The 26,357-nt window shown below is 42.0% G+C and overlaps 2 protein-coding genes across 8 annotated transcripts in view; one reads left to right on the forward strand and one right to left on the reverse strand.

The window, feature by feature from the left end:
- LOC149452457 (protein mono-ADP-ribosyltransferase PARP15-like) overlaps positions 1-19,755 on the reverse strand; it is a 36,826-nt gene extending 17,071 nt beyond the window's left edge. Inside the window, exons 1-7 of one of the 3 annotated variants that reach the window (XM_089689353.1) lie at positions 19,527-19,755; positions 15,489-15,643; positions 11,893-11,955; positions 10,269-10,442; positions 8,308-8,480; positions 6,138-6,258; positions 4,186-4,248 (exon numbers count right to left, since the gene is read on the reverse strand). In XM_089689353.1, the coding sequence (XP_089545479.1) occupies positions 4,186-4,248; positions 6,138-6,258; positions 8,308-8,480; positions 10,269-10,442; positions 11,893-11,955; positions 15,489-15,603 (709 nt within the window). In that variant the 5' untranslated portion in view covers positions 15,604-15,643; positions 19,527-19,755. Of the gene's footprint in view, positions 1-4,185; positions 4,249-6,137; positions 6,259-8,307; positions 8,481-10,268; positions 10,443-11,892; positions 11,956-15,488; positions 15,644-18,565; positions 18,648-18,802; positions 18,825-19,526 lie in introns of those variants that run through there. The other 2 variants (XM_089689354.1, XM_089689355.1) reach the window with 2 other exon arrangements.
- The window catches only part of NMI (N-myc and STAT interactor), a 116,669-nt gene continuing 108,251 nt past the window's right edge, over positions 17,940-26,357 (forward strand). Inside the window, exons 1-2 of one of the 5 annotated variants that reach the window (XM_089689359.1) lie at positions 17,989-18,027; positions 20,219-20,251. The gene's annotated coding sequence lies outside the window, so the exon portion shown is untranslated. Of the gene's footprint in view, positions 18,028-18,870; positions 19,087-20,218; positions 20,252-26,357 lie in introns of those variants that run through there. The other 4 variants (XM_089689358.1, XM_089689362.1, XM_089689357.1 and 1 more) reach the window with 4 other exon arrangements.

The following is a 26,357-nucleotide window of genomic DNA, read 5'->3' on the forward strand; positions in this document are numbered from 1 at the left end:
CCCATACATGTATATTTACACACACACCCCTATAAAAAGTTGCAGTACTTCGTTACCTACACTCACAGAGCCTGGTACTGCACTCTAGGGGAAGGCAGAGAGCACAGCACACACTCTTTCCCTTGCTTTCACTTTGTGCAATTATTGAGCAGTCTGACGGCTGACAGGACGAATGATGGAGCTGGCCCAGAGTTCCGAGCCTGCTCAGCAAGACGGCCCTGGGGGACACACTCACCCCCACCTTATTTCCACTCGCCAATGCAAGCAGGCGAGTGGAAATTTCGAGGCCTGCCATACAATATGACAAATTTTAAATATACAGTTGTAGGCAGGTACAGTCTGTTTTCTCCAATGTAGGTGGTGCTCAATTAAGTGATGCCATAGCCTGGAGAGGAAGTCAGGAGAAACATGGTTTCTCTGGTTTCCTGGCTCCTGGAGGCAGCATTCTGTTTGGTTACGCTGCATGCAGGTGACCTCTGACGGCCATCATTGGTCAGCAGGACCTTTATAAGCCCCTGCCCCCAGGTTTGGCACACTTTGGCATAGTGGCTAGTGTAGGGAAAGAGCACCTGTGTCAGGGAAAGTGATAGTGACAGGGAAAGGTTCCAGATGCGTTGGGACAGGCTAGGGACTTATAATCTTGCAAGGCTGCCTATCCTTTGGGACTGGCCAGGCCGCATTCCACCCTCTGAAACAAGTTTAATATATTTATAAACTATATAGTGTCTGGGATTATAAATACCATTTTAGTCTTTGCAAATGACAAGCTGTGCAGTGGAATAACGTCCTTACAGGATGTTTCCAACTTAAAAGCCAACCTCAATGCACGGTTTAATTGGGCAACTATGTGGCAAATGAGGTTTAATGTTGATAAATGTAAGGTTATGCACTTGTGGCTAAGATATGCATCATACATACTAGGGGGGGTACAACTGGGGGAATCAATCGCGGAGAAGGATCTGGGAGTTCTGGTAGATCATAAGTTTAATAATGGCATGCAATCTGTGGTTTCTAAAGCGAGTAAAATATATAAACTATACAAGATGCTGTTGGTGCATCTCTGCGTTGAACAGAACTGTGAGTTATACCCCGAAGGGCGCTCTCACATTGGGGTTGTTTGTCGTTTGGCACTCTCTTCAATACAAGTTCCAAGTCTGTGTCATTACTGCTGCTGCACCACACCTCACCTACCCACATGGTGTTAACACATCACATTGAAAGTGTTCCTAAACGCACATAGTACAAATAACAAGTCTGTACAAATAAAAATTCCACTTCAATAAAATGTTTTGACACAGTCTTGCTACTGGTGAACTACAGTTGCCAGCAATCCTTGGTGCAATCCCCGTGCTCCTTCACCACCACTATTTAAAACTAAGTCTGCTTACCGGAGAAACTGAGGGAGAAACACTGGCATACTAGTCAGTACCAGTGTGCAAACATGTATTTGCTTTGGAAGAATACATTTATAATGTTGGCTGTCCTATATGTGTAGAAGTTGCTGCGTTATGTAGAACTATTTGTTTAGTTTTTTTACATTTTAGAATGGAGTGGCTCAAGGTTGTGCATAATTTTAAAAGGTGCCTTCCCTGAAAAAAGAAAGGTGGAGAAACACTGTTCTATAGCATATAATTTAAAGGCACTGCGTACCTACTGTATATAGTTTATTTTAGAACTTTTAAAGTCTGCATATAGGAAAAGTAGCTTTTCCCATTGGTTATGGGGTATCTTTCAATAATTTATGGATGTGGTACTAGGGCAGCCCCCTTTTCTAGTATATAGGAAAAAAAAAAGTAGTAGAGTGAAAAAAGGGTTAGATCTGAAAATCTTAATTGTTATTGTCTGTCTTCCTGTCCTGGTAATACCTGCAGAAGTGAGGGATTATTTCCCAAAGAGGAGACAGCTATAAAACAGACTCTTAGCCACTATTCAAAACTAAAAAAAAGAAAAGGAAAAAAAAAATAATCAAAATTTTGGGTGGAGTTGGCTCTTAATAATGAGTCCATAGAAAATTGCTAGAATGTAGAGTATTTGCAGGAGCGTCAAAGGGGTTTATTTACTAAAGGCAAATAGACTGTGCACTTTGCAGGTACTCCAGAGCTTAGTTAATGAGCAGAGGCTCTGTTGACTCCCATTATCCAATCATGTGCAAGCAAAAATGCGTTTTTTGTTTTTTCCCCCCTGCACGTGATTGGGTATTCTTTGCAAAGTGAAACTTTTTCTCATTTACTAAGCTCTGGAGCAACTGCTCTTGCAAAGTGCACAATCCATTTGTCTTTAGTAAATTAAGCCCCAAGTCTTCCTCTTGCCTTTAACAATTATTGCAAAGGGCAATGTACACTTCTGACTGTCCAATAGAGCCATGTACCGTGGAGAATGTACCTTCTGTGTGCATTACATTACCCACCTCCCGCCCACCGTATAGGGAAATGACGGATGGGCGGGAGCTCTCTTGTTCTGGGAGGATGTCCTATGATGCCCTCCCCCTCTAGATGCCCCCTCCCCCCCAGGGGCAAGGCGATCGGTGGTGCACTGTGTCCCTAGGACACAAGGAGGATCACCGATTGCGGTGAAGAGTCAATGACGTAGTCTCTACCATGTGATCAGCTGTGTCCAATCACAGCTGATCACCTGTAAACTGGAAATATCGGCAGTCCTCTCCTCACACTGACAACGCATGAGGAGAGGAGAGCCGGTAAGCGACATCCCTTAGAGGGGGCATCTACACTGATAATCAGTGCACTGATCATCAGTATCCTGATCAGTGCAGCCCTATCAGTGCCATATTGCAGTACCTATTAGCAATGCCTGTCAATGCCCTTCAGTGCTGCCTATTGGTGCCTCCTCAACAGTGCAGTCTGTTTGTGCCAGTCAGTGCCTATCAATGATGTCTGTCAGTACCCATCAGTGCTGGCTATCAGTGCAATTCTGTCTTTTTTAATTTGTTTAGTAAAAATAAAAACCCAAGTGGTGATTAAATACCACAAAAAGAAAGCTCCATCTGTCTCAAAAAATTTGGTTTGGGTACAGTGTTGCATGACCGCACAATTGTCATTCAAAGGGCGACAGCACTGAAAGCTGAAAATTGGCATGGGCAGGAAAGGGGTGAAAGTTCCTGGTAGGCAAGGGGTTAAGTGTTTAGAAGAGGAGAAACATGGGATCCAGAAGAAGCACTGGAGGAGGGCATTCTAGTAGGGAAGTGTGCCATAATGCCAAATATATTTTACAAACAAAAATTGCATATTATGGCTAGAACTCCCCTCTTCAACCAGCTTATTTGAATTCTCCTTTAACCAACCAGTTGCTGCCTGCCCACAGTACATTTACTGCAGGCAGGCTGGATCACATACATGCAAGTCATGCAGCTGAGGGCGTGCAGAGTGCCACTCATACGACCGTTGTGTCCATCTGGACGAAGCAGATTGAGGCTCCCAAAAAACGCGGCTGCATTGAGCATGGCGATCACATGATCAAAATGTCAACAAGGCTGTTAAGAATGAATTTCATTCACAACAGCTGGGATTCCTATAGGGTAATGCTGTGATTGGCCCACAGCTATCCCATGGTACCTGGGCCAATCACAGTTTCCTGTACTATGTCTGCCAGTCATATCACACAATAATAATCACAGCTGCCATGAATGTAATCCATTCATGACAGTTAGAAACATTGCCGCTACAGAATGTTTTATATATATATATATATATATATATATATATATATATACATATACACATACATACATACATATATATACATACATACATACATACATATACATACATACATACATACATACATATATATTTTTATTTTTTTTTTTAATTGGCTATGTTTTAACAGAACATCTGTATCGTTTTTTCCCAAAATTTTCATTCTTTTTTCATTTATTAAAAAAATAAAAAACACAGTGGTGATCAAATATCACCAAAAGAAAGTTCTATTTCTGTGAAAAAAAAATAAATTAAAATTTGATTTGGGTACAGTGTTGCATGAACGAGTAATTGCCAGTTAAAGTAATGCAGCACTGTATAGCAATAAATGCCATGGTCATGAAGGAGGTAAAACTTGCTGGAGGAGCCAAGCAATTTAAACTTTTTTAGGCCTGAGGACAACGTAGACCACAGCAGTAGGAATACAGCGGGAAAAAAAAAAAAAAAAAAAAAAAAAAAAAAAAAAACTTACCGATTCGTTTGCATTCTTCTTCAACTGCCCTCCCAGCAGCAGACAGTATTGCTCCAGAAACACCTGCAAACAGATGGGAAAACCCCTTGAAAGATGGACTCCAGTGTAACTGAAAAGCTGTTTATGCTTTAAGATCTGTTAATATTATAAATTCAACTGTAGTTTTTACCAAATTTCATTATCAAGTAAAATCAGTCAATATGCAGTCCTGCCACGTTCATTTGTGCATGTGCCCTGTCTCATCTGCTACATTTTATTTCCAGATTATAGCCTGCCTCATCTAGCACATGCGAAGGAAAAGGAATAGACACTCAAACAAGAACCCTTGTACTTTGTGTACTAGTACTGCTTGGACCTTGAAGACCTGGAATACCTCAAAAGCTTCATTTTGTTTTTTCATACGATTTCAAAGTCGGATCGTGTGACCGGGGAGTGAGTCCATTTTCTCTTATGACAGAATTATCACTCAAAAGTTTTCCATTTGAAAGATGGAAAAAAAAAAGCCAAAAAAAAAAACCACAACATACAGGTGTTAGACAAAAAATGGAATCAGAAAACAACTGCTGTCAAAGTGACTGCAGTGCTAAATCTGAGTCTTCACAGGACTGAGATTGAGCTCTGTAGTCAATTTTGAAGCAGTTTTCTTGTTCCAGGTTCTGTATCATTTTAACAATAACTCTTATGATTAATTTGTATTTCTAAATCATTTCTATATGCATTTTCAAGGACATATAAGGCTTTGGTAAATTGTTCAGTGTTTATCGGCAGACTAAAAGCTTGATGCCAAAAGATCAGGAACCACTGATTTAAGGGGATGAAATGGTAAAAAAATAAAACAAAAAAACCAAAACAAAACTAACTTATACGTGGAATTCAGAGCATCATGTACAGCAAAATTAATATACAGATGGTGTGTGGGTAAGAGTTAACAAGTTTAAAGAAAACCTATAGTGATGATGTATTCAGGCTGACCTGACCCCAATCACAGCACAATTGGGCAGAGCTAGCGGTGGCTTGGCGGGCCTGGGGTTTATATTATTTCAGCAAGTCGGCATCGATATGACAACACTGGACGCCATGATTGGCGATGAATTACAACGATGGAACAATTTTTTGGGCTTTTTTTATCCCTCTTTTTTTTTTAATAAAAGACTTGTCAAAACTGTTGTGTTTTTGACATTTTGGTGAATGAGAAGGGGTACCATGTACCCCATGCTTATTCACAAGGGGGGGGGCTGGATCTGGCCCCCCCTTGTTAAAGGGGGCTTCCAGATTCCAATGAGTCACAGGCCAGGGTTGTGGGGAAGAGTCCCTTGTCCCCATCGGTATTGGAACACTGTCCCAATGCCGAGGGCACATGGCTTGGTAAGTTGCAGGGGGGTGCTCATTCACCCCCCCCCCCTTCCTGGCCTGGCAGACCTGTGCTCGGATCAAGGGTCTAGTAAGAATTCAGGGTGGGGTTCCTCCTTAAAAGTCCTTCCAGACCTACCCACCCACCCCAAGGTATGATGTTTAAAAGGATTTTTTTTTTCTTTAAGCAATGAAAAATGACTGCCCCTTTAAAAAAACACTGTACTGTTTGAAAATGTTTTTTTCTTTACCGATTCATGTCCCTCACGGCAGTACCCTAGTCCCCATACCCATTTTATGGCCAATAACTTGCATATAAGCCTTCAAAATGGGTACTTTTGAATTTACAAAGTCGAGTCCCATAGACTTGCTCTGAGTTTGAAGTTTGCAGTCAAACTTTTGTTAGGTGCGAATGTTCGCCCGCTAACCAAAGGGGGGGGGGGGGGGGGTTCGACCCATCACTCGTCAGCAATAGCAGCCTCTATTTCCATCACTGCAGGTTCTTTCAAGAGATGTATTACATATATATTCATTATTATTCCTATTAGAGGGAAACAGTCATATTACTTGAAAGTGTGGGCCTGTAAGGTGATAAGATTTACCAGATTTCTGATCCAGGGTCTGGTTTGCTAGGTTCACAATGCAGTCCACAGCTTGAGTAGTGATGTCACCTTTAATTAGTTCTATTGTTTTCCCAAATGCAGTGAAGTGAAAGTAGTTGGTCTAAACAGACAAAAAATACATTTACACAAAGAATCCGATAAAAAAATGTATATAGTTAACAGTGTTTAGATCAATCAGTCACACACATACTAATTGCGACCAATGAAATGTTAAAAGGGGAACTAAACTGTACCTAAGCACCACAAACTAAAAAATGCCATTTAATATCCAAAGCAAACTCACACATCCATCCATGTATCTATGCTTTATTTGGCTTCATTGAAAAAAAAAATCACTTTGAAAAACACCCCTAGCATTTTTGGCTGTGGCTATCTTGAGTAAGGGCAGAATGATTCACGTAACATTACTTCCTGGAATTCATCTGCCTTTAGCTCATGCATGCAAGCAGGTGGGTGTTTTTAACAGAGAAAGCCCCTCCTCCAGATGGAGATAAATGCAATGGCTTGCAGCATAAGAATTAAAAATAGTGAAATAAGAGCGTTTACTTTCACTCTAAGGCTGACCCCCCCCCCCTCAAAACAAAAAAGGGAAACTGCCATCTGACTTACATACATACGTGATTTTTAAATGTTCTGAAAAAATGCCAAGATGTAAAAGAGCCATTAAAAGGGCCAAACCAAATCACCAATCATGAGATGTGATGCTTGGATTTAGAACATTGCATGAAAAAATTGTTGTGTGGCCAACCAAAATTTGACATAGGGGTTTGGTACAATTGCTGTGGTATGCAGTCTTCATGTAAATAAATTAGGAGCTATAAAAAGATGGCCTGTAAAAAGATGGGCTTTTTATGGAGCGCATGGTGCTGGTTTTGGATTACCAATGGGTACATCCATTTGTTCCCCCAATAACATTTTTTTTAGCTCTCCTAGTGATGGATGCAATTCTGCTATGGTCACATCCCTCACCATGTTCCCTACTGATAACTTTTTCTTGATCCCTTCCTCTGGAGGTTTATTAGAGCTTCTTACTTACTTTTTGCACAGTGCTATAGCATTGGTCTCCTTCCTTAGGGTCATGTCAGCTGGGTGAATGTGTTGGCAGCGTAGTGTAGAATCATATCTTTAACACTTGAGTGATTGGAGGCGTTTGTCAACTACCACCTGCAATTGGGATATAACCCATTGGAAGCAATTCCCTCTACACAGTAATCTGCCAGTAGGCAGCCTCCAGTGTGACTACAGTAGTCCAGCACCATCTTCCACCCAAATTTCATATCTTTAGGAGGACGGTCAGCATCCTTACGTTTCTACTACCAAGCTCAGTCCACTATTTGTTCAGTCAAGAATTTTTCTTAGATCTTTAAAGAAAGAAGATTAGTGTCCTCAAATTGCTACTAAAGTTGGAGTATTCCACAGTCACCCTGCTCCTAGCCAAGTTCTGTTTCAACAATAAGGTACCTTTAAAGGGCCCTTAAAACTGCATCACCTAAAGAGGATATTGTTTACAGCCAAAGTACTTACATTTAGAGTGACAAAGCTCATCCACTGCCTTTCAAAGCTGTGACACCTCTGTGTGTGCTCCTGCTGAGGGACTACAGGCAGCCGCACTGACACACGTCTTTAGTCTGTGCATGTCCTCCATCCCACTGCCACTCTCCACTTACTCCAACTAGAAGTCTAACAAGGCCTACTGAAACTTGAAGTTTGAACCCAGCAACAAATGTCAATGGCAGTGATGTACTGCTGCATCTTCAAGGGAAAGGAAGCTGTCACTTTTAGTGCTTTTAACACTTACAAAAATGTGTTTCGAGCAGAATGAATACTCTTTATACAGAGTAGGATTCCATGATTCTACATGTTTGACTTCACATCTAACTTTAAATGATGGCCTGGAATGGCAATCTGGCAAACAGTATTTGTGAGCAACTCAGCCTGTGTGTTGCAACAAAGTGAAATTTTTATTTTAGTTCATGCACAGCCGTTACATGTTCCCATTCACAAATATTAGGACAAGCTAAAATGATTTACTATGGCTGATTTTTACAAGATGCTACAGGCACCATATTAAGCAGTCAAGCCACTGCACCACATATTACAAAGTGGGTTCATAGATTACTTAAAGTGTCTTTTGAATGTTCACTCATACCTTGTAATTCTGAAAAAACTTAAGATATTCCCGATAAACAGCTGAGTCAAAGACAACAATGAAGACTTTAGAAATGCTGGTGCAGGCAGAAAGTTTGACAGGATCGTAGAGATACTCTTCAATCCCTTTCATTATGGCTTTGATGGAGATCTGGGGATCTAGTTTTGCTGAACCTATGAAAGCAGAAAACAAGAAAACAGATACTTCAGAACATATATTTTATTTAAACGTCAATGAAACCCCAGTTACAATAACTAAAAAATGCCAATAATTGTATATTAATTGGTTTACGTGAAAATTATAGTGTCTACAAATGGTGGTATATATACACTGGAATTTTTATTTGTATTTTTTTTATACTAGTAATGGTGGTGATCAGCGACTTATAGCGGGACTGAAAGTGGAAAATCCAACCTTTTTGGAGTCCGATTGGCACACTTCTTCTGGGACACATTTAAAGCTTTCCTTTATTAAATCACTCTTCAAAACTAGAAAGATAAACAGCTTGCTAAAACTTGTGACTTTTCCAAATCCATTTATCTAGACTATCCTACAGAGGCAAACAGAGCGTCACTAGGCTTTATCATACCAGACTCTGAGAATGCATGACGAAAACGTTTAGACTCAGTTCACACAGCCGCATCTTGGAATTCAACTTGTGAGACCCCAAGTCGCATGACGTGAAATCCCATGTTAGTCAATGAGGGCGATCTTATTTAGCACTACTGAAGTTGCTCCGACTTTAGAAAAGGTTCCTATACTACTTCAAGGTAACTTCAATCCGACTTGTGCCCGTAGACTTTAATGGAAGTCGGATCCTAATCAATATTGATGTGATTTGGACCTGACATTACAGGAAGATTACACAGGCATTCCCTGAAAGTGGCTTCAAACTCGCATCAAAGTAGTACTCAAGTCGCCAGGAAGTCGCACAGTAAGTTGCGTGACTTTCAGGTCGCAGTAGTGTGAACAGAGACTTATACTAAAAAGTCTAATTTGAATTGGGCAACCAATCCAGTCATCTGCTGATGATCTTCATGGGCAAAAAACTGAAATCTTCAATGACTATTTTCCACATTAGGGGTCCTCGTGGGTCTTAAATAGGGATGAGGGTCAGTTTTGGCACAATGTAGGGTTTGACTCAATCTTTGCATGTTTGGTGTTTATAGACACGGCAAACTATTTGGCTGGTTCTCCAGCACCCTGCTGCTTCTGCAGGAGGTTATCCATTTATTGGCCATATTACTTCAGACGATAAACAGCTCCTCTGTTCAGGCTGCAGAGCATTATTGATTGCCAAGATGTCACTGTCTACCAGCGTCTTAGCAGCCAGTTTCCCACTGCCTGCTGGCTTGTAAAGTAGTACATCCAAAATAAAAAAAAGTATATACTGTATAGACAAACTACCTTACTCTTTGCAATTTTATTAGTTAACTTTGTGTTTTTTTACTGTTTTTACCACTGCTTTGTCTATGCAGTGTACATACAGGTTTGCTTTAATGCCCTCTAGCAGAACAAATCTCTCCTTCGCTTTCCCACCACTGTACTCAGAAGATGGAGAAAAATACACCGTATGTGACCAAGTTGGGGTTGGGATTCCTCAGCCTTAAAGGATAAGTACACCTTTGGGAACACGTTACATGTTCCACCCGTTTTTAGGATGGAACATGTAACATGTGCCCATAGCCACAGCCATGCTGAACTGAGTTGAAAACAGCGCGGCTGTGCGGGTTCTGTGAATGAGAGCTTACGGTCAGAATATCTGCTTGCTCATACATCCTGTACGGCAAGCAGATATTCTGACAGGTCTGCAGGAGACCTGCATGGCATCAGTGACCTACTGATCGCTGGTGCAATGTTTTACAAGCTCCTGCAGACAAACAAAATGCTAATGTGCATAGTCTGGGCATGGGTTCACTTTAACACTGGAATAGAATAAGCTAGGCAACATCTGATTTTACCTGTTCCAATAGCTGGAAGAGAAATAGAAGAGAGGTGACGTTTTTCACAGCTTTTCAAAGATTTTTTCACTAATGGTGCAATGTTTGCTGCCTGTACATCTATCAAGTGAATTATTATTTTACTTTTGAGATTTCCAGCACCAGTCACCACACATCCATCATTGGGACGTTTACCTGAAATGTTTTACAAAGAAAAACAATTTAATTTCAAACTATCACTAAAATCTCCATAAAGAAAATCACACAATGATTGTATATTGTTGAAGATAGTGGGCCTTAATGCCACCCAGAAAGTAAAGCCAGTTCTTCTCTGGCTTCATATCCTACAGTGATTTTTTTCCTTTAACCAAATAAAGTCAAATATGAAAAGGTTACAAGTAAGCAGGCTTACCAATAAACTCACTTGCCTGCTTGCAGTGTTCTGTATATTGTATTTTACTGTTCTTCTTGATGTGACATCATATCATGGTCAAAATTTAAATTTAATATGAGCAAGATAAAATTGACATACTAGCATGTGGCCAATCCTGCCAGTAGATCTGTTTTCCCCACTCCCTGTAACAGATCAAGCTGTCCAGGAAAAGTAGCAGTTAGAGAGTTGAAACATACCATGATACACTGACAGGGGTGCTTACAATAATCAGCTTTTATGTAGCCTTAAAAAACCTCTGTTACTGCATAAAAAGCTATTCAAAAATCTGACTTTAATTTGTTTGCCTCTTAAACATTATTATAAATCAGTGCCAAGCTAACCAGCCCTTAGATGTGGTAGTTGTTTTCACCAGGTACACCTTCCAGTAATGTATTTCCTATCCTAGGGGACAAACTATCTATAGTGTATCTATGGAGGAGCAACAACATTGTAACGCTAGGACAAGCCTACAGAGCAACTCCCCCCCCACCCCCCCTTTCCATAACATAGGTGTTATGTAGTCCACCATATTAAACAGGGCAGGACTGATAATGAGATTCCAGTGCGATTCATTGGTGGAGATGTAAGGTAATCAACTCTTGTGGAAATGTGCGTTTTAAAGCAGACGTCTGTGGATAGTTTTCTAATGAAATAGCATTTAGCATTTCAAGTAGTATTTACACTTTTCAAAAGGTATAGTTTTCGTGGGCAACTTTCATTTAGCAACAGAGTCCCAAACCAGATGTTAAATGGTCTATCGCAAAAGAGATCATTATGCAGAAATACATGGTCAGGTTGGCCAATGTGCACGTTTGTGACTATGGAGGAAGAAGAGGGTGCACTCTGCAAACATCCCTTGGCTGGAAACCCAATCTACTGAGGATGAAGTTGGCTTACAGATATAGAACTGTTCCACAATCTGTCAATATCCAGATGAGAAAAATGTCCTTAGGTTTGTAACCTTAATTTTAGGAGCAGCTCTGGAACCATGGTATGAGTTCCTGAAGCAGCCTGGAGCTTTGTTTGGCTTTCAGGCAAATCTGGAGTTGAAGCTCACCACCCAGAATTACAGAGTGGGAGATACAAAATATACAGCATTGGTTACCCTCAAGACAAGTTTTCAAAGTCAATACACAATCTTTTTACAAACTCTCTGCCAATACTGTAAAACTGAAAATTTCTATTACATGAAGATTAACATGTAGTTCTTACATAAATCTGCACATTCTGTCTTTACTGTAGGTCCTGCTGAGGTGAGAATATATTTGGATACACCTAGAAATGTAGAAAGAAAATATAAAGCAATTAAAGGTTTAAACACTGTACTATCATTAGTTTAATGGGTCAGTCCACCTAATGTAGTATTTTAGTCATAGGTTGATCCTGATTGGCTGAGTAAGCCTCTGTCTTATACACTACATTGCCAAAAAGTATTGGGACGCCTGTCTCATGAACTTTAATAGCGTCCCAGTTTTGGTCCATAGGGTTCAATATTGAGTCGGCCCACCCTTTGCAGCCATAACAGCTTCCACTCTTATGGGAAGGTGGTCCACAAGGTTTAGAAGTGTGTCTATGGGAATGTTTGACCATTTTTCCAGAAGCGCATTTGTGAGGTCAGGCACGTATGTCAGACAAGAAGGTCTGGCTCACAGTTTCCAATCTAATTCATCCCAAAAGGTGTTCTATCGGGTTGAGGTCAGGGCTCTGTGCAGGCCAGTCAAGTTCCTTCACCACAAAACTTGCTTATCCATGTCTTTATGGACCTTGCTTTGTGCACTGGTGCGCAATCATCTTGGAACAGGAAGGGGCAATCCCCAAACTGTTCCCACAAAGTTGGGAGCATGAAATTGTCCAAAATGTTTTGGTATGCCGACACCTTAAGGAGTTCCCTTCACTGGAACTAAGGGGCCAAGCCAAACCCCTGAACAACAACCCCACACCATAATCTCCCCTCCAAACGTTACACTTTGCAGTCAGGCAACTACCGTTCCTCTGGAAACCTCCAAATTCAGACACGTCCATTGAATTGCCAGACAGAGAAGTGTAATTCATCACTCCAGAGAACACTTCTCCACTGCTCTAGAGTCCAGTGGTGGCGTGCTTTATACCACTGCATCCAGCGCTTTGCATTGCACTTAGTGATGTAAGGCTTGGATGCAGCTGCTCAGCCATGGAAACCCATCCCATGAAGCTATCTACACACTGTTGTGCTCATTTGAAGGCCACACAAAGTTTGCAGGTCTTTAGCCATTGACTCTGCAGACAGTTGGTGATTTCTGCGCACTGTGCGCTTCAGCATGCGCTGACCCCGCTCTGCCATTTATGTGGCCTACCACTTTGTGGCTGAGTTGCTGCTGTTCCCAGTTGTTTCCACTTTGTTAGAATACCAGTAACAGTTGACTGTGGAATATTTAGTAGTAAGGAAATTTCATGGATGGACTTATTGCACAGGTGGAAACCTATCAGTATCACGCTTGAATTCACTGAGCTCCTGAGAGTGACCCATTCTTTCACAAATGTTTGTAGAAGCAGTCTGCATGCCTAGGTACTTGATTTTATACAGTCAGGTCCATAAATATTGGGAAATCGATACAATTCTAACATTTTTGGCTCTATACACCACCACAATGGATTTGAAATGAAAAGAACAAGATGTGCTTTAAACTGCAGACGGTCAGCTTTAATTTGAGGGTATTTACATCCAAATCAGGTGAACGGTGTAGGAATTACAACAGTTTGCATATGTGCCTCCCACTTGTTAAGGGACCAAAAGTAATGGGACAGAATAATAATCATAAATCAAACTCACTTAATACTTGGTTGCAAATCCGTTGCAGTCAATGACAGCCTGAAGTCTGGAACGCATAGACATCACCAGACGCTGGGTTTCATCCCTGGTGATGCTCTGACAGGCCTCTACTGCAACTGTCTTCAGTTCCTGCTTGTTCTTGGGGCATTTTCCCTTCAGTTTTGTCTTCAGCAAGTGAAATGCATGCTCAATCGGATTCAGGTCAGGTGATTGACTTGGCCATTGCATAACATTCCACTTCTTTCCCTTAAAAAACTCTTTGGTTGCTTTTGCAGTATGCTTTGGGTCATTGTCCATCTGCACTGTGAAGCGGCGTCCAATGAGTTCTGAAGCATTTGGCTGAATATGAGCAGATAATATTGCCCGAAACACTTCAGAATTCATCCTGCTGCTTTTGGCAGCAGTCACATCATCAATAAATACAAGAGAACCAGTTCCATTGGCAGCCATACATGCCCACGCCATGACACTACCACCACCATGCTTCACTGATGAGGTGGAATGCTTAGGATCATGAGCAATTCCTTTCCTTCTCCATACTCTTCTCTTCCCATCACTCTGGTACAAGTTGATCTTGGTCTCATCTGTCCATAGGATGTTGTTCCAGAACTGTGAAGGCTTTTTTAGATGTCGTTTGGCAAACTCTAATCTGGCCTTCCTGTTTTTGAGGCTCACCAATGGTTTCCATCTTGTGGTGAACCCTCTGTATTCACTCTGGTGAAGTCTTCTCTTGATTATTGACTTTGACACACATACACCTACCTCCTGGAGAGTGTTCTTGATCTGGCCAACTGTTGTGAAGGTTGTTTTCTTCACCAGGGAAAGAATTCTTCGGTCATCCACTACAGTTGTTTTCCGTGGTCTTCCGGGTCTTTTGGTGTTGCTGAGCTCACCGGTGCGTTCCTTCAGTTGTTTTGGCCACGCCTAAATGTTTTTGCTATCTCTCTGATGGGTTTGTTTTGTTTTTTCAGCCTAATGATGGCTTGCTTCACTGATAGTGACAGCTCTTTGGATCTCATCTTGAGAGTTGACAGCAACAGATTCCAAATGCAAATAGCACACTTGAAATGAACTCTGGACCTTTTATCTGCTCATTGTAATTGGGATAATGAGGGAATAACACACACCTGGCCATGGAAGAGCTGAGAGGCCAATTGTCCCATTACTTTTGGTCCCTTAACAAGTGGGAGGCACATATGCAAACTGTTGTAATTCCTATTCCGTTCACCTGATTTGGATGTAAATACCCTCAAATTAAAGCTGACAGTCTGCAGTTAAAGCACATCTTGTTTGTTTTATTTCAAATCCATTGTGGTGGTGTATAGAGCCAAAAATTTTAGAATTGTGTCGATGTCCCAATATTTATGGACCTGACTGTACATCTATGGCCATGGAGGTAAGTAGAACACCTGAATCCAAAGATTTTGAGGGGTGTCCCAATACATTTGGCAATATAGTGTATATCCTAGATGATCCAATGCAGATATTGACAAAATTACCAACTCAGTTTTGCCCAGCTGAGAGTTTTGGGTGTTCCCTTCAATATTTGTTCCAACTCCTCCTGGTAAACGATCGATAATATAAAATAAGTAAAAAATTAATCAGGAGAGCGGGAACCCCTCATAATGGGCATAGCAAGCATGCAGGTCTAGAGAAATCTCCATAGTCCTTGTTTTCTATAAGGAATTTCCCAAGTCTACCTGCCAGTTTCGAGCAGACTGGCTTTAATTTTAATTGGGAACATCAACCTCCAAAACCAAGTATCTCTTACAAATAATACCCAAAAATTTTAAAAGAAATTGATAGTTTTATTTAAAATATCCTAAAATATTCAGCAACATTTGCTAATACTTGTTACAGTTTTCTTTTGACCGCTTATAATTAAATTATAATAAAAACCCACTTATCCTCGGGCTTCACAATTTCCAGTGGCATAGGTTTAAGTTTTCAATAATACTATTAAGAATGTATGAAATTAGTAACTTTTGGAACTGCTTACCAAAGTCTTGGTCCAGTGTTGCATTAGTTAGGTTGACAATGGCATCAGTACTTGCATCAGTAATGTCACCTAATTGTATTTTCACAGAAGTGTCACCTACAACCAACTCACTCATGATGGTGGTCACCCCAGGGGCTTTGTGCTCACACCTGGAACTTTTCAGAAAAATATATAATATTCATATTGGTCACAGCATCATTTAAAAATAAACTTTTTTTTTAACTTTGCATTTTATAAATTCCTATTTAAATGGAAATTTTTTTTTAAAACACACAAAAAGAAAAAAAATGGAACACTTTTTAGACATCTATATACATACATATATTTATTTTATTTTATACACACACACCAGCTGCCAGACAAAACACCTTTGGTTCTTCAGTTTCAATTTATACAGTTTCAGAAAACCATAAACAGTCCACTTCAAAAATGATTGCAGTACAGGATCAAAACCAAGGATGTGTTTTTATCATTTGAACTACAATCCTGTTTAAAGTGAACTGTTTTTATTTTTACTCCCCATATATTCCTTAAAGGCCGAGTCCAGGAAAAAGAAAAAGAAAAAAGAGAAAAAGGGAAAGGGAAAGGGAAAAGGGAAAGGAAAAAGGAAAGAAAAGAAAAAAAATAAATGCACCTACTGTGTATTTGTAGGGAACAAAATAGTGCACTAACAGTACGCCTGGATTGGACTCACGCAACGCCAGGCCCCCGCTGACCCTTCCTCCAGTTCCATGTCCTTACAGAGGTATGGCTTTTAGTTGGAGAGCTGCAGAAGTGTCAATGGACTACGACTGTGTTGATAATTGCAATTGTATTCAATTGGGAGCAGTAGAAGATGGGACTTGTAGTTCATTCATTCACAACTCTCTTTAAAAAGGGAACAAAGGGGTCTTTTTATAAATTATTAATTGAACAAATGTCAAACATTTTTTCTAGACTGCATGACTTTCCCCCATATCTTCTATAATACTATGACTTCCTATAATCATCAACAACATCTAGTGGCCAACATAAAAGTATATTTTTATATAATACCTCAAACAGGAAATATGCTGCATTTTGGTAACTAGATGCCAAGTAATAGTATTAGATAACATATTGGACAAAAAAAAAAAAAAAAATGTACAGCCTGTGATAATTGCTTTTCACATTCTTCCAAATTGATTTTTTTTTCAAAGTGTATATAATCCCTAACAATGAACTTCCTTTTATTTGCTCACCTTTGGTCTGTTAAATTATCCATTTAATTTTAATATACCAACTTTTGTTTTCCCCAGAAATCTTGGGCCTGTTCTTTCTGCCTGAGCTGCACTCATACTAGTTAAATTTTCCTCAACTTTCTCTAGACTAAAGAATACTTTCCCTCTCTCCCCTAAGTTGTGAAGGGAAGGGGGATGTGTTTTCAGTGTATGTAGAGTAGGTTGTATGATCAGAATTTTTTCTTACAGTTGCCTTTTTCGGCATATTTGATTATTACTTTTGAGCGCTCTCTAAATTTTTTTACTTGACTCTTTTTAACGGTCTTATTTTAATGGGCAAAAAAAAAAAAAAGGAAAAATAAAAGTAAAACAATGAAGCCAACAAAGTTGTTTTCGTACAAGAACAGGCTCAAGATAGTTGAAAGGAGCTTCTATAATCCTCAGGAGCCATTTAAAGCTGTTTGCACCCTTAAACACCAACAAAAACAACATTAATATTGTCTCTCTCATTGACTTTATTGCAGTTTGCCAACATTGCGAACTTGTGCCAGAAATCTCACCTTTTTCACAAAATTCTGGAGGAAAAAACTATGAAATTTCCTGATCCTTATTGTTCTCCTAAACTTCCATATTTGTATTTCCGTTATTTCATCAGCACCCATTATAATAGACAGGCTTACTTCCATGTCAGCTAAATTCTCGCTCTACCTCTCTCCTAAAGGACACACTCAACCTTGCCACTGGTACAACATATCTATTGATAGCCTTGGCTGATGCTCTACCTATTGATTCAGAAGGTATTGAAGCCATAGAATCAGAATAACAGCCAGGCAACTAACATTTTCAGAAGGTCAGCCACAGCAGGCTAAATATATTATATATTCTTTCATTACAGAAATTTCTTTAGACCATTTGAATGCAGAAAATACAATTACAGACATTATTAAAAAGACTATATTTTTATATGCGTTATTGACAGCTAAGCTATGACATCGGAAGAAATTCAACAGAAGTAGGAAAAACTACCAGCTCCTATTTACACGCAACACCTAACATTGGTTGACAGGATGTACAGCTGAAAACATAACATATCTTAACTATGCCCCATTCTTAACTAGGGTTACATGAAACCCTAAGGTTCCAACAGAGGCAAGGGTTCTTGAGTGGTGGCTGATTGATCTTCAAATTTAATGGTGCCTATAAAGCTCCTGGAACTATGCCAAAACCAGCAACATGACACCAATTCTGTTATCTGTCTATATTAGTGGCATTCTGACCCCACCAGGGGTGTCAGTGGCTACACAGCAGAAGCACTGCAGCTGCTATTCCTGCCTGGTCTGGTAAGTGGAACTCTTGGAGGAGGGAGGGCTGAATTTTTTTTTTTTTGGGGGGGGGGGGGGGGGCACATCTGTGCGGAGGGGGAGATCTGTATGGGGGGGGGGGGGGGAATTTGGTTTGGGAAGAAGTGGGAGAGTGAGGCATGTTTTTGTTGTACTCTGTCTACTGACCTGTGTGCAGCAATCGTACTGCATCATGCTGCTTACTTATTTTTCTCTAGATTAACGGGGCTGAACTTACACCTCCCCCCCCCCCCCGAGACCGGGGCTGAACTTACACCCCCCAAACACACACAAGTATCTAAGGCCCTGGACCATGCTTTAAGGGGGGGGGGGGGGAAAGCATTCTTCCTGCTGACCAGGGGTAAGGAGTTTTTTGGTTTTCTATTGACACCCAATAAACTAGTTTTAGTAAAAGCAACCTTAGACCTGAAGATTTTAGAGGTTCCTCTGGGGGAGGAAAAAAAAAAAAATGAAGAAACGCAGCTTTAGAGTGTGTGCATAGGCAAAATCCCAAAATGCTGCAATTGCTGAATCATACCTGTTGATCCTGCAGTGGGCTGACAACCCAGTCACTGCTGAACTAAAATAGCAGCAGGAGTGAGAGACAACAAGCAGTTGGTATGGTGGGAGTGAGTGCTGAGAATGTAAAGAAGGAGGGGTTGGCGTTAAAGTGGTTCTAAAGTCAAATAGTTTACCTTAATGCACTCTATACGTTAAAAGGTAAGAAAAACCCTTTTAGCCACCATTTCTCCTCCCCCGTTACCTAAATACTTACCCGAGTCCTGTATCGATCCAGTGCTGTGCTCATCTGTGGTCTGCTCTCCCTTCTCCACTCTCTCACAGGCTTAGCTGAGACCAGTGGGAGCCATTGTGGATGTATTTCACGTGCATTCTGAAATCAAGGTCATTTTTAACAAAAACTACCAGGAGGAGAGGTATCCAGTGTGGCAGCCACTATGCTTGGGCTAAGCAGCTTCCAGCCATATGTAGATCTGCTTCGAACTGCAAATGAAAAGTAACAAGTGCAACTCAGGAGCAAGAACAGCATCTATGGAAGCAGTGAGTCAGTGCACAATGGACCCCATTCTCCTTGGGACCTGCATGCCCTGCATACATTGTACCCATGGAAAATATGAGTAGAGGCTGTTCACCTGGGAAAATGAATGTTAGTAAAAAAGGTGAAGTTATGTTCACTGTAAATATCCAAATGTGTGCAAGGAAAATTAGGAAAACAGGATTTTTATTTTGTTTCTAGCACATGATTGGCTAGAAAAAGCCAATCTCTGGGATAAAGACAGGTCACATTATATAAAATCTTTGCTAAGTGAATTTCTAATGCTTTAGTAAAATCAACCCTGGAGTCTCAAAATATGAAAGCCATGGAATCAGTATGGAAGCCAGGCATCTAACATTTTCCAAAGCAGCCCAAAAATTGTAGCCATAGCTTCTGCAAACAACAGCAGACACATCATTACAAATATTGCTTTTTCTGTACTTACTTTGTCAGGCAAATTGTTCTAGGATGTTTCTTTACTGGTGGATTTGTATTTCCAAATAAGATACCAGTTTAGGGTGGATGGTCTTTTTCTCCTTTTTGCTTCTCTCTATGCGTCTTTGTGCATATATCGGACCTGTCTTATGGTCGCTGTTTCACTTTCGCTTTACAGTTAGTTGTCCATATATAGACCCTGAGCTCAGCCTGCTATGGTGGGTATTTGTAGAAGAGGATACCAGGCAACAGCTGCATGTTAATTTTATGTACATGTCAAAGCAATGTGTAGGGATCCGCTGCCCTCTACGGTGAATGCTCATGTAGCAATCTCTTGGGGGGGGGGGGGGGGTTGTAGTTATGAGAAATGGGAGTAGTTATGAGAAACGCCCCATCCCCCCCACCTCCAACAGGATATTTAACCTGTAGGTAAGTAGGAGATCCAGAACCTTCTCTAAGTGGAGGATTGGGTTTGGGAAGAAAATTGGCAGTGCCTTCTCCCAGGACTGGGCCTCTGTGAACCAAGGGGATTCCTTACCTGGGAAATAAGCAGTAACTAGTGATCCAAAGTAATAGGGAGCAGATGAACTACTACAACCATCATATAACATTAAAAGTGGTATTAAACCCAACAGCAAACATGTATTGTTTTGCAGCTTACCAATTCTTAGATCTGATGGCTGCATTCATTTTCTTTTTTAGGCTTTCCTTTGTTTTCACCTGGTGATCTGGCAGGTAGGTCTGTTTTGCAACGGAACAAGTTCTCCTGCAAACGTGTTACTTAAGAGTGTTTAGACAAATCATTAACCATTGACAGGGGTGCTCACAGTGATCAGCTTTTAGCTATATAAAAAAACAGCTATCCTAAAAGGAACAAAACCATTTTCTGTAACTGTTGTGCAACAGCAGTGTGCGCTGGAGTTTGGCATCAATTTGTTACTGTGTCAATTTGTTACAAATCTGTGGGTAGGTGCTGTGTAGTGTAGTGGCAGTGAACATACGGAATCCGGTTGCAATGAGCAAAACTTGAATTGAAGAAATGACTCAAGTACACAGACAGCCCAGAGGGAAAACACCCACAGTTCTTGTGGCAATGTAAGTAGAACAGGTCCCGATGCACCAACAGCGTCTGCCTCTGGGGGTGAAATGTGGCCTGGCAAGTCTAATCCCAAAACGGAGAGGAATCTTGCAGAAGATAGCATGTCCATAACCAATCTACTCGTCCGGAACCTTTCCCTGACACCATTTACTGTCCCTAATAGGCAGGTATCCTATCACTACACGAACTTGGAAAAAAAAAAATGTGCGCCAAACCCGGGAGCCAGGGTCTTAAATAGGCTCTGCCTGACCCAAGATGGCTGCCAGAGTCACATGGGACAGCAGCATCCAACGGATCACTTCCCTGTGACCAGGAAACCATAGAGGAATGAGTTCCTCCTGACTTCCTCTCCCTCTGCAATGAATTGGTTTAAACGTTACTCACAGTGGAGAAAAGACTGCACCCATCTACACTCCCCCCCCCCCCCTTGGCAGATGCATTTGTCGGCATTGCAAAAAAGTAAGGAGGAACACAAACTGCAAAAAGGCATGGTTAAAGCACAACAACACAAACAATTTCAAAATAGTTTCTTGGAGGAGGCTGCCCATGCTTGGACCGCAAAAGGGTGACAATTCATGTGATCATCAGTAAAGTCACATTGCAAGGGTTAATCATCTGGTTGTGACTCTGGGGACACAGGTGGTAAGGGGTTGTTTGTGATCTCCATAACCCCTTCACCCATGCCCAAGATGGTGTCTTCAGAAACATTAGAACAGTCAGTTGAGCTTGAGGGGGTTGTCAATCTTCCAAAGCTCCGCTACCAGAGTTCTCCGTCTGTCGAGACAATGAAGGCTGGAGGCTTGAGCAAGAGTCAGGAATCCTTCGGTGGGAAGATCCAAGACTGACTGCCTCTCTGTCCCCAGCAGGTTTGCTGGAGCAATCCCTACTCAGCACATAGGGCCTTAGCATGTTCAAAATGCTTATTTAGGGGTTGGACCCCTCTGAGATCACATCATGTACTGGAGTGGGTAGAAAGGTGTCAGGGCTCCCAGGTATGACCAGAGATGTGTGACTGACGCAGGGAAACGCAGACTTCAGATATGTGATAAACAATATAATTTATTAACACTAACAATACAAACATAAACGCAGTGCAATACTAAACATAATACAGTGCAAACAAACCCAACCAACCACCCACAGATAACAGTACATACAAGCAAGCGTCGTCAGGCAGGCCGGGTCAATATCAATTGGGCAGGTAGGTACAGGGGGAGCAAGCGGAGATTGGTCGGGGTCACAGGCCAGGTTCAGCAGGTAGCAAGCAGCGTAGTACAGAGGGTCAGGCAGAGGGATGGTCAGGAGCGAGCCGGGATCAGAGCAGGAGAAGTCAGCAGCAGTTCAGATCAGGCAGGGTCAGCAAAGGAACAGAAACAGGATGCAGGACAGATACAGGGCCCAGGACAAACAACACCAAGGCAGAGTCTGTGGGTCTGGCCATCCCTTAAATACCCCAGCATAATCAGTTCCAGGTGTTAGCTGGCTGCAAAGTTGAGTCTCTGATTGCTGGGAGCATCCGCTGGCCAGCCCTGGTACTGCAGATCAAAAGGCAGGTGAGTCCCACCATTGCTGGCCAGTCCATTCCTGACAAAAGGGGTATGCTCTCACTTGGGCTCCAACTTACTGCCTCTGGTGCTCTTGGTGTTTTTCACCCAGACCAAGTGCTTAAAGGATAAGTTCACCTTTGGGAACATGTTACGTATTCCACCTGATTTTGGCGATCTGCTAATCGATGGTGCAATGCTTTCAGACTCAAGAAAATGTAAAATAAGTATATAGTAAATGCACATTTTTTACCAGCAAAATACTGGGTATTTATTTTTAAAGTGAATATATCCTTTAACATGATCCTGAAATGTCTTGGAGAAGGAAATTGTTAAGGAAGACCAACAGTCTCAAGGTTGAAATCCCCCAGGCATCTCTCCATTGAGCATTGGAAGGAGCTGAGGGAGTTACTCAGGCTGCAGGGCATGCGGTTAAATTTGAATAGTCACAAGGGAGTGATAAAGGCAGTCTTTTCATGGTCTTGGTCCCTGGCTGGGACTTGCCAGTAACCGCTAGCCAAGTTCAGAGTGGAAGAGAAATTGGCTTGTCCTAGCGCCATCAATGACTCCTCCACCCAAGTCAATGGGTAGGCATCCCAATGAGTACACGTATTAGGCTTACGATAGTCAACACAAAACCGCAGACTTCCATCTTTCTTTCATGCCAGGACTATGGGGGCAGGCCAGGGGCTCCAGCTTTTCCGTATCACCCCGCTATGTAACATGTTGTGCAGCAGATCCTTGACCTTCTTACACAGGGCTGGAGGAATATGGCAGTATCTAGAATGGAGATGCATTTCCCATGTAAATCGGGTGGTCAATGGCTTTAGTGAACTGGGAGTCTGCTGAACCAGTGGCAAATACCAGCAAGTCCTTCTCCAGTAACTGATGGCATAGTCTTTGTTGTGGCAGTGGCAGATCCTGAAAGGGTATGTTCAGCTGCTCTAGCAGTAGCTTGTATTGGGACTCATCTAACAATGTAATGGCTGCCTGTAGAGGGGCACACACCACTTCCACCCCTGGTTCGGCCTTGGAAATGCAGCGACGAGGTAACACAGAGGTCTGCTATGTTGGCATGGCTGGGAAGTAATATTGGGGTTGTTCCTACATTAATGAGCTGTAACAAGGCTTTTTCTTTGTGAATCTTGCACAAGGTGCAGGCCACCAGCCACTCCCCTAGCGCCAGAGAGTCCTTCCAGAGTTCAACCAGAACAGTGACTCCCTGTAACATCTTGTGGGCCCTAATAGGAAGCAACCAGACCTCTTCTTGGAGGGGAGCCAGGAGTAATTTTTGCTTGGCTGGAGTGAGGATCACTCCGACCCCTTCAAGTTGTTTCCTGGCTGCTCCCTGTTGGGCCTCGTAGACCTGGATCACCTTGGGCCACATTGCCCTCAAGCCGCATCCCCACACATTCTGGCTGGAACTTCAGGACATTCATGTCCAGCACAACAAGTACTGCAGAATTTACTGGACCATGGGTCACCACTACCCCCACTCACATCCACCACCTGGTCCTTGATTTTGATTCTAACCCAGGCATTACCTTTTAGCCAGGATGGGTAAATGATTGGCCGCTTTCCCTCAGAAGCAGCGGATCATACTTTTTCATCACTGCCACTTTTGCATCCTTTTGTTCCCACGCAACCGCATCCACCACAATGTCATGGAAAGCAATGGCAGGTTGCGTCCCGATTCGTTCTCATGGGGCTCTCCTAAATGGGCCAGTCTTCATGCCCAATATAAACTGGTCCCTAAGCATGTGAACTGATGCAGTAATATTGGCACAGCAGTGCACATCCCTCATTTCCAGACGTTCCAGAGATTCTGGAGTGCTACCACATAATGGGTGAGACTCATCCTCCTGGTGCCTAAGAACAAAGGGAATTTTTGAGCTGTTGAACTTGGGTACTAATGCCAGGGCTGATCCTAACTGTGCCATGATGGACCCTGTTCTTCCTTTTGCACCCACTGCAAGAAGGGACATATGCCACTGTATACTGCCAAATGTGGGTAGGTGCAACAGCAATGAACAGATGGAGTCCGGTTGCAATGAACTAAACTTTCATTAAAGAAATGGCTCAAGGATACAGACAGCTCAGTGGGAAGACACCCAGCCAAAAACACACAGTTCTTGTGGCACTGTAAGCAAAACAGGTCCTGATGCACAGTCAATTTCTGCCTGAGGGGGTGGAATGCGGGCTGGCAAGTCTGAGCCCAAAATGGGATGATTCCTGTAGAACAGAGCATGTCCCTGATCTATTCTTACTCATCCGGAACCTTTCCCTGCCACTATTCACTGTCAAAAACAGGAGGGTATACTGTCCCCACACTAACCCCTTGTAAAAAATGTGTGCCAACCCCACAAGCCAGGGTATTAAATAGGCACTACCTGGCCTAGGATGGTCACCAGAGTTGCGTGGGTCCGCGACATCCAAAAAGATCACATCCCTGTGACCCAGGAAACCATAGAGGAATATGTTTCTCCTGACTTCATTTCCTTCTGTAATACCGATGCATTTTGAATTCCACCTGCAGTGCAGGAGACTGCCTGCCAACAAATCTGCTAGTACATTTAATGCTCCCCTCCCTCCAGACTAACAATGCCACTGTCTGCTGTGCTCCCTGTGTGCCTTCATCCTAAGTAGGGACACTAATACAGGAGGTATTATACTGGCCAGATCACTAGGTAAAAAACAGAGGGGAGGAAGCCTAAAAAAAAAAAAAAAGGGAAGAAAAAAAGGATGCAGGCACCACATCTAATGATTTTTAAGCTGCAATATACTTTTCAGTTCGGGGTTAACACTGCTTTAGCCATATGCACATGAACACCAGTATAGAACCAAAACAAGCTTCATATCAGTACAGATTAATAACACATACTGTACATCCACGGTGCAAACAGGGATTATCAGCAAAACAGCCCGATGGGAGTCCTGTGCATATATACCCAGGTACAGGGGCATATTTACCACAAGGCAAACAAGGCATTTGCCTATGGCGGCATTTTTCCGGGTGGGCAGCACTGCCCTCCTGGAAGAAGGGATGGCAGAAGGGACACATGCACAAATTAAACTTCTCAAGTTCCCTTTGCTACAGTTGTCCACCCGGCTTTAAGCAAATGAGAACCATTGAGCTCCCAACTAAGTCAGCAATACTAGATTCTCTGTCTTTCTTTTCTTCCTTCCTTGTTCTTCGCCTTCCAGGGAACTTTCTCCTTCTCCCAGATATCCACCTCTACAGACTTTACAATCCAAGCCTTACTCTTTCTTTGAGGGTTGTTTAATGTGTATACAATAAAGTCCTGCAGGTAGACTTAAAACATAGCTGGGTCACTCCTGAGATCTGATGGTGGCATAGGCTCCAGGGGGATTGGTACTATATTGCCTATCATTACTGCATTCCTTGTGATCCCATTATATTTTAAGCAGATCTTAGCGTCTGGTAAAATCCGGGCCCAGTTATTCATTGTTCTTGTCCACCAACACCTGTACCAAAGAAGGTCACTGTATATTTTAGGAGTCATTGTATTCTCTTGTTCATTGGTTGTGTCACTTTACTTGTATTTGAACTGTTTTACATTAATAGATCTACGGTTTCTGTTCCATTTAGCGTTGCCTATCTTATTGACCAGGGGTGCAGAGTGATTAAAGTGATAAAATATACCAGTTAAAGAGGTAGTTCACATACCATGCTAGTCTCAGAGGGCCTATTCACTAAGTGGTTCCTTTGGGGGGGTGTTACATACATTTGGAACCATTCAGCACGGTTTCTTATTGGCACATTCCAAGAAGTGTTGATGTGGAGCTCAAGCAACATTTCCTAATACTTTCAGTAAAGAGTACGAATTTAAAGAGGTTTACATAGTCTTCTGCTGGCCACACTGGTTTCGAAATTCAGCCGGTTCAGCAGGGACCGAACATATACAGTCCATATATGGGCAGGATGACTGTACAGAAGTTGATCTACTGATCGACTTCTGTACAACCACCCAGCTGGGTTTTTCCTGTTTGATGAGTGCCGCCAGGCCCTGATCAGTGTATACTGACAGTGGGGAAGTCTCTTCACTCTCAGAATACAATAACTCAGCTGGAAGGATTCCCCCATCCACACAGAGTGTATGGATGGGGGAATCAGGTCATATTTTGTTTTTTGTTCAACCTGCTAAATGAAAAAGAAAAAAAAAAATGAGTAATGTAT

This window comes from Staurois parvus, unplaced genomic scaffold, assembly GCF_062004578.1.
Source record: "Staurois parvus isolate SC_StPar_1 unplaced genomic scaffold, SC_StPar_1.0 ptg000471l, whole genome shotgun sequence".
Taxonomy (NCBI): Eukaryota; Metazoa; Chordata; class Amphibia; order Anura; family Ranidae; genus Staurois; species Staurois parvus.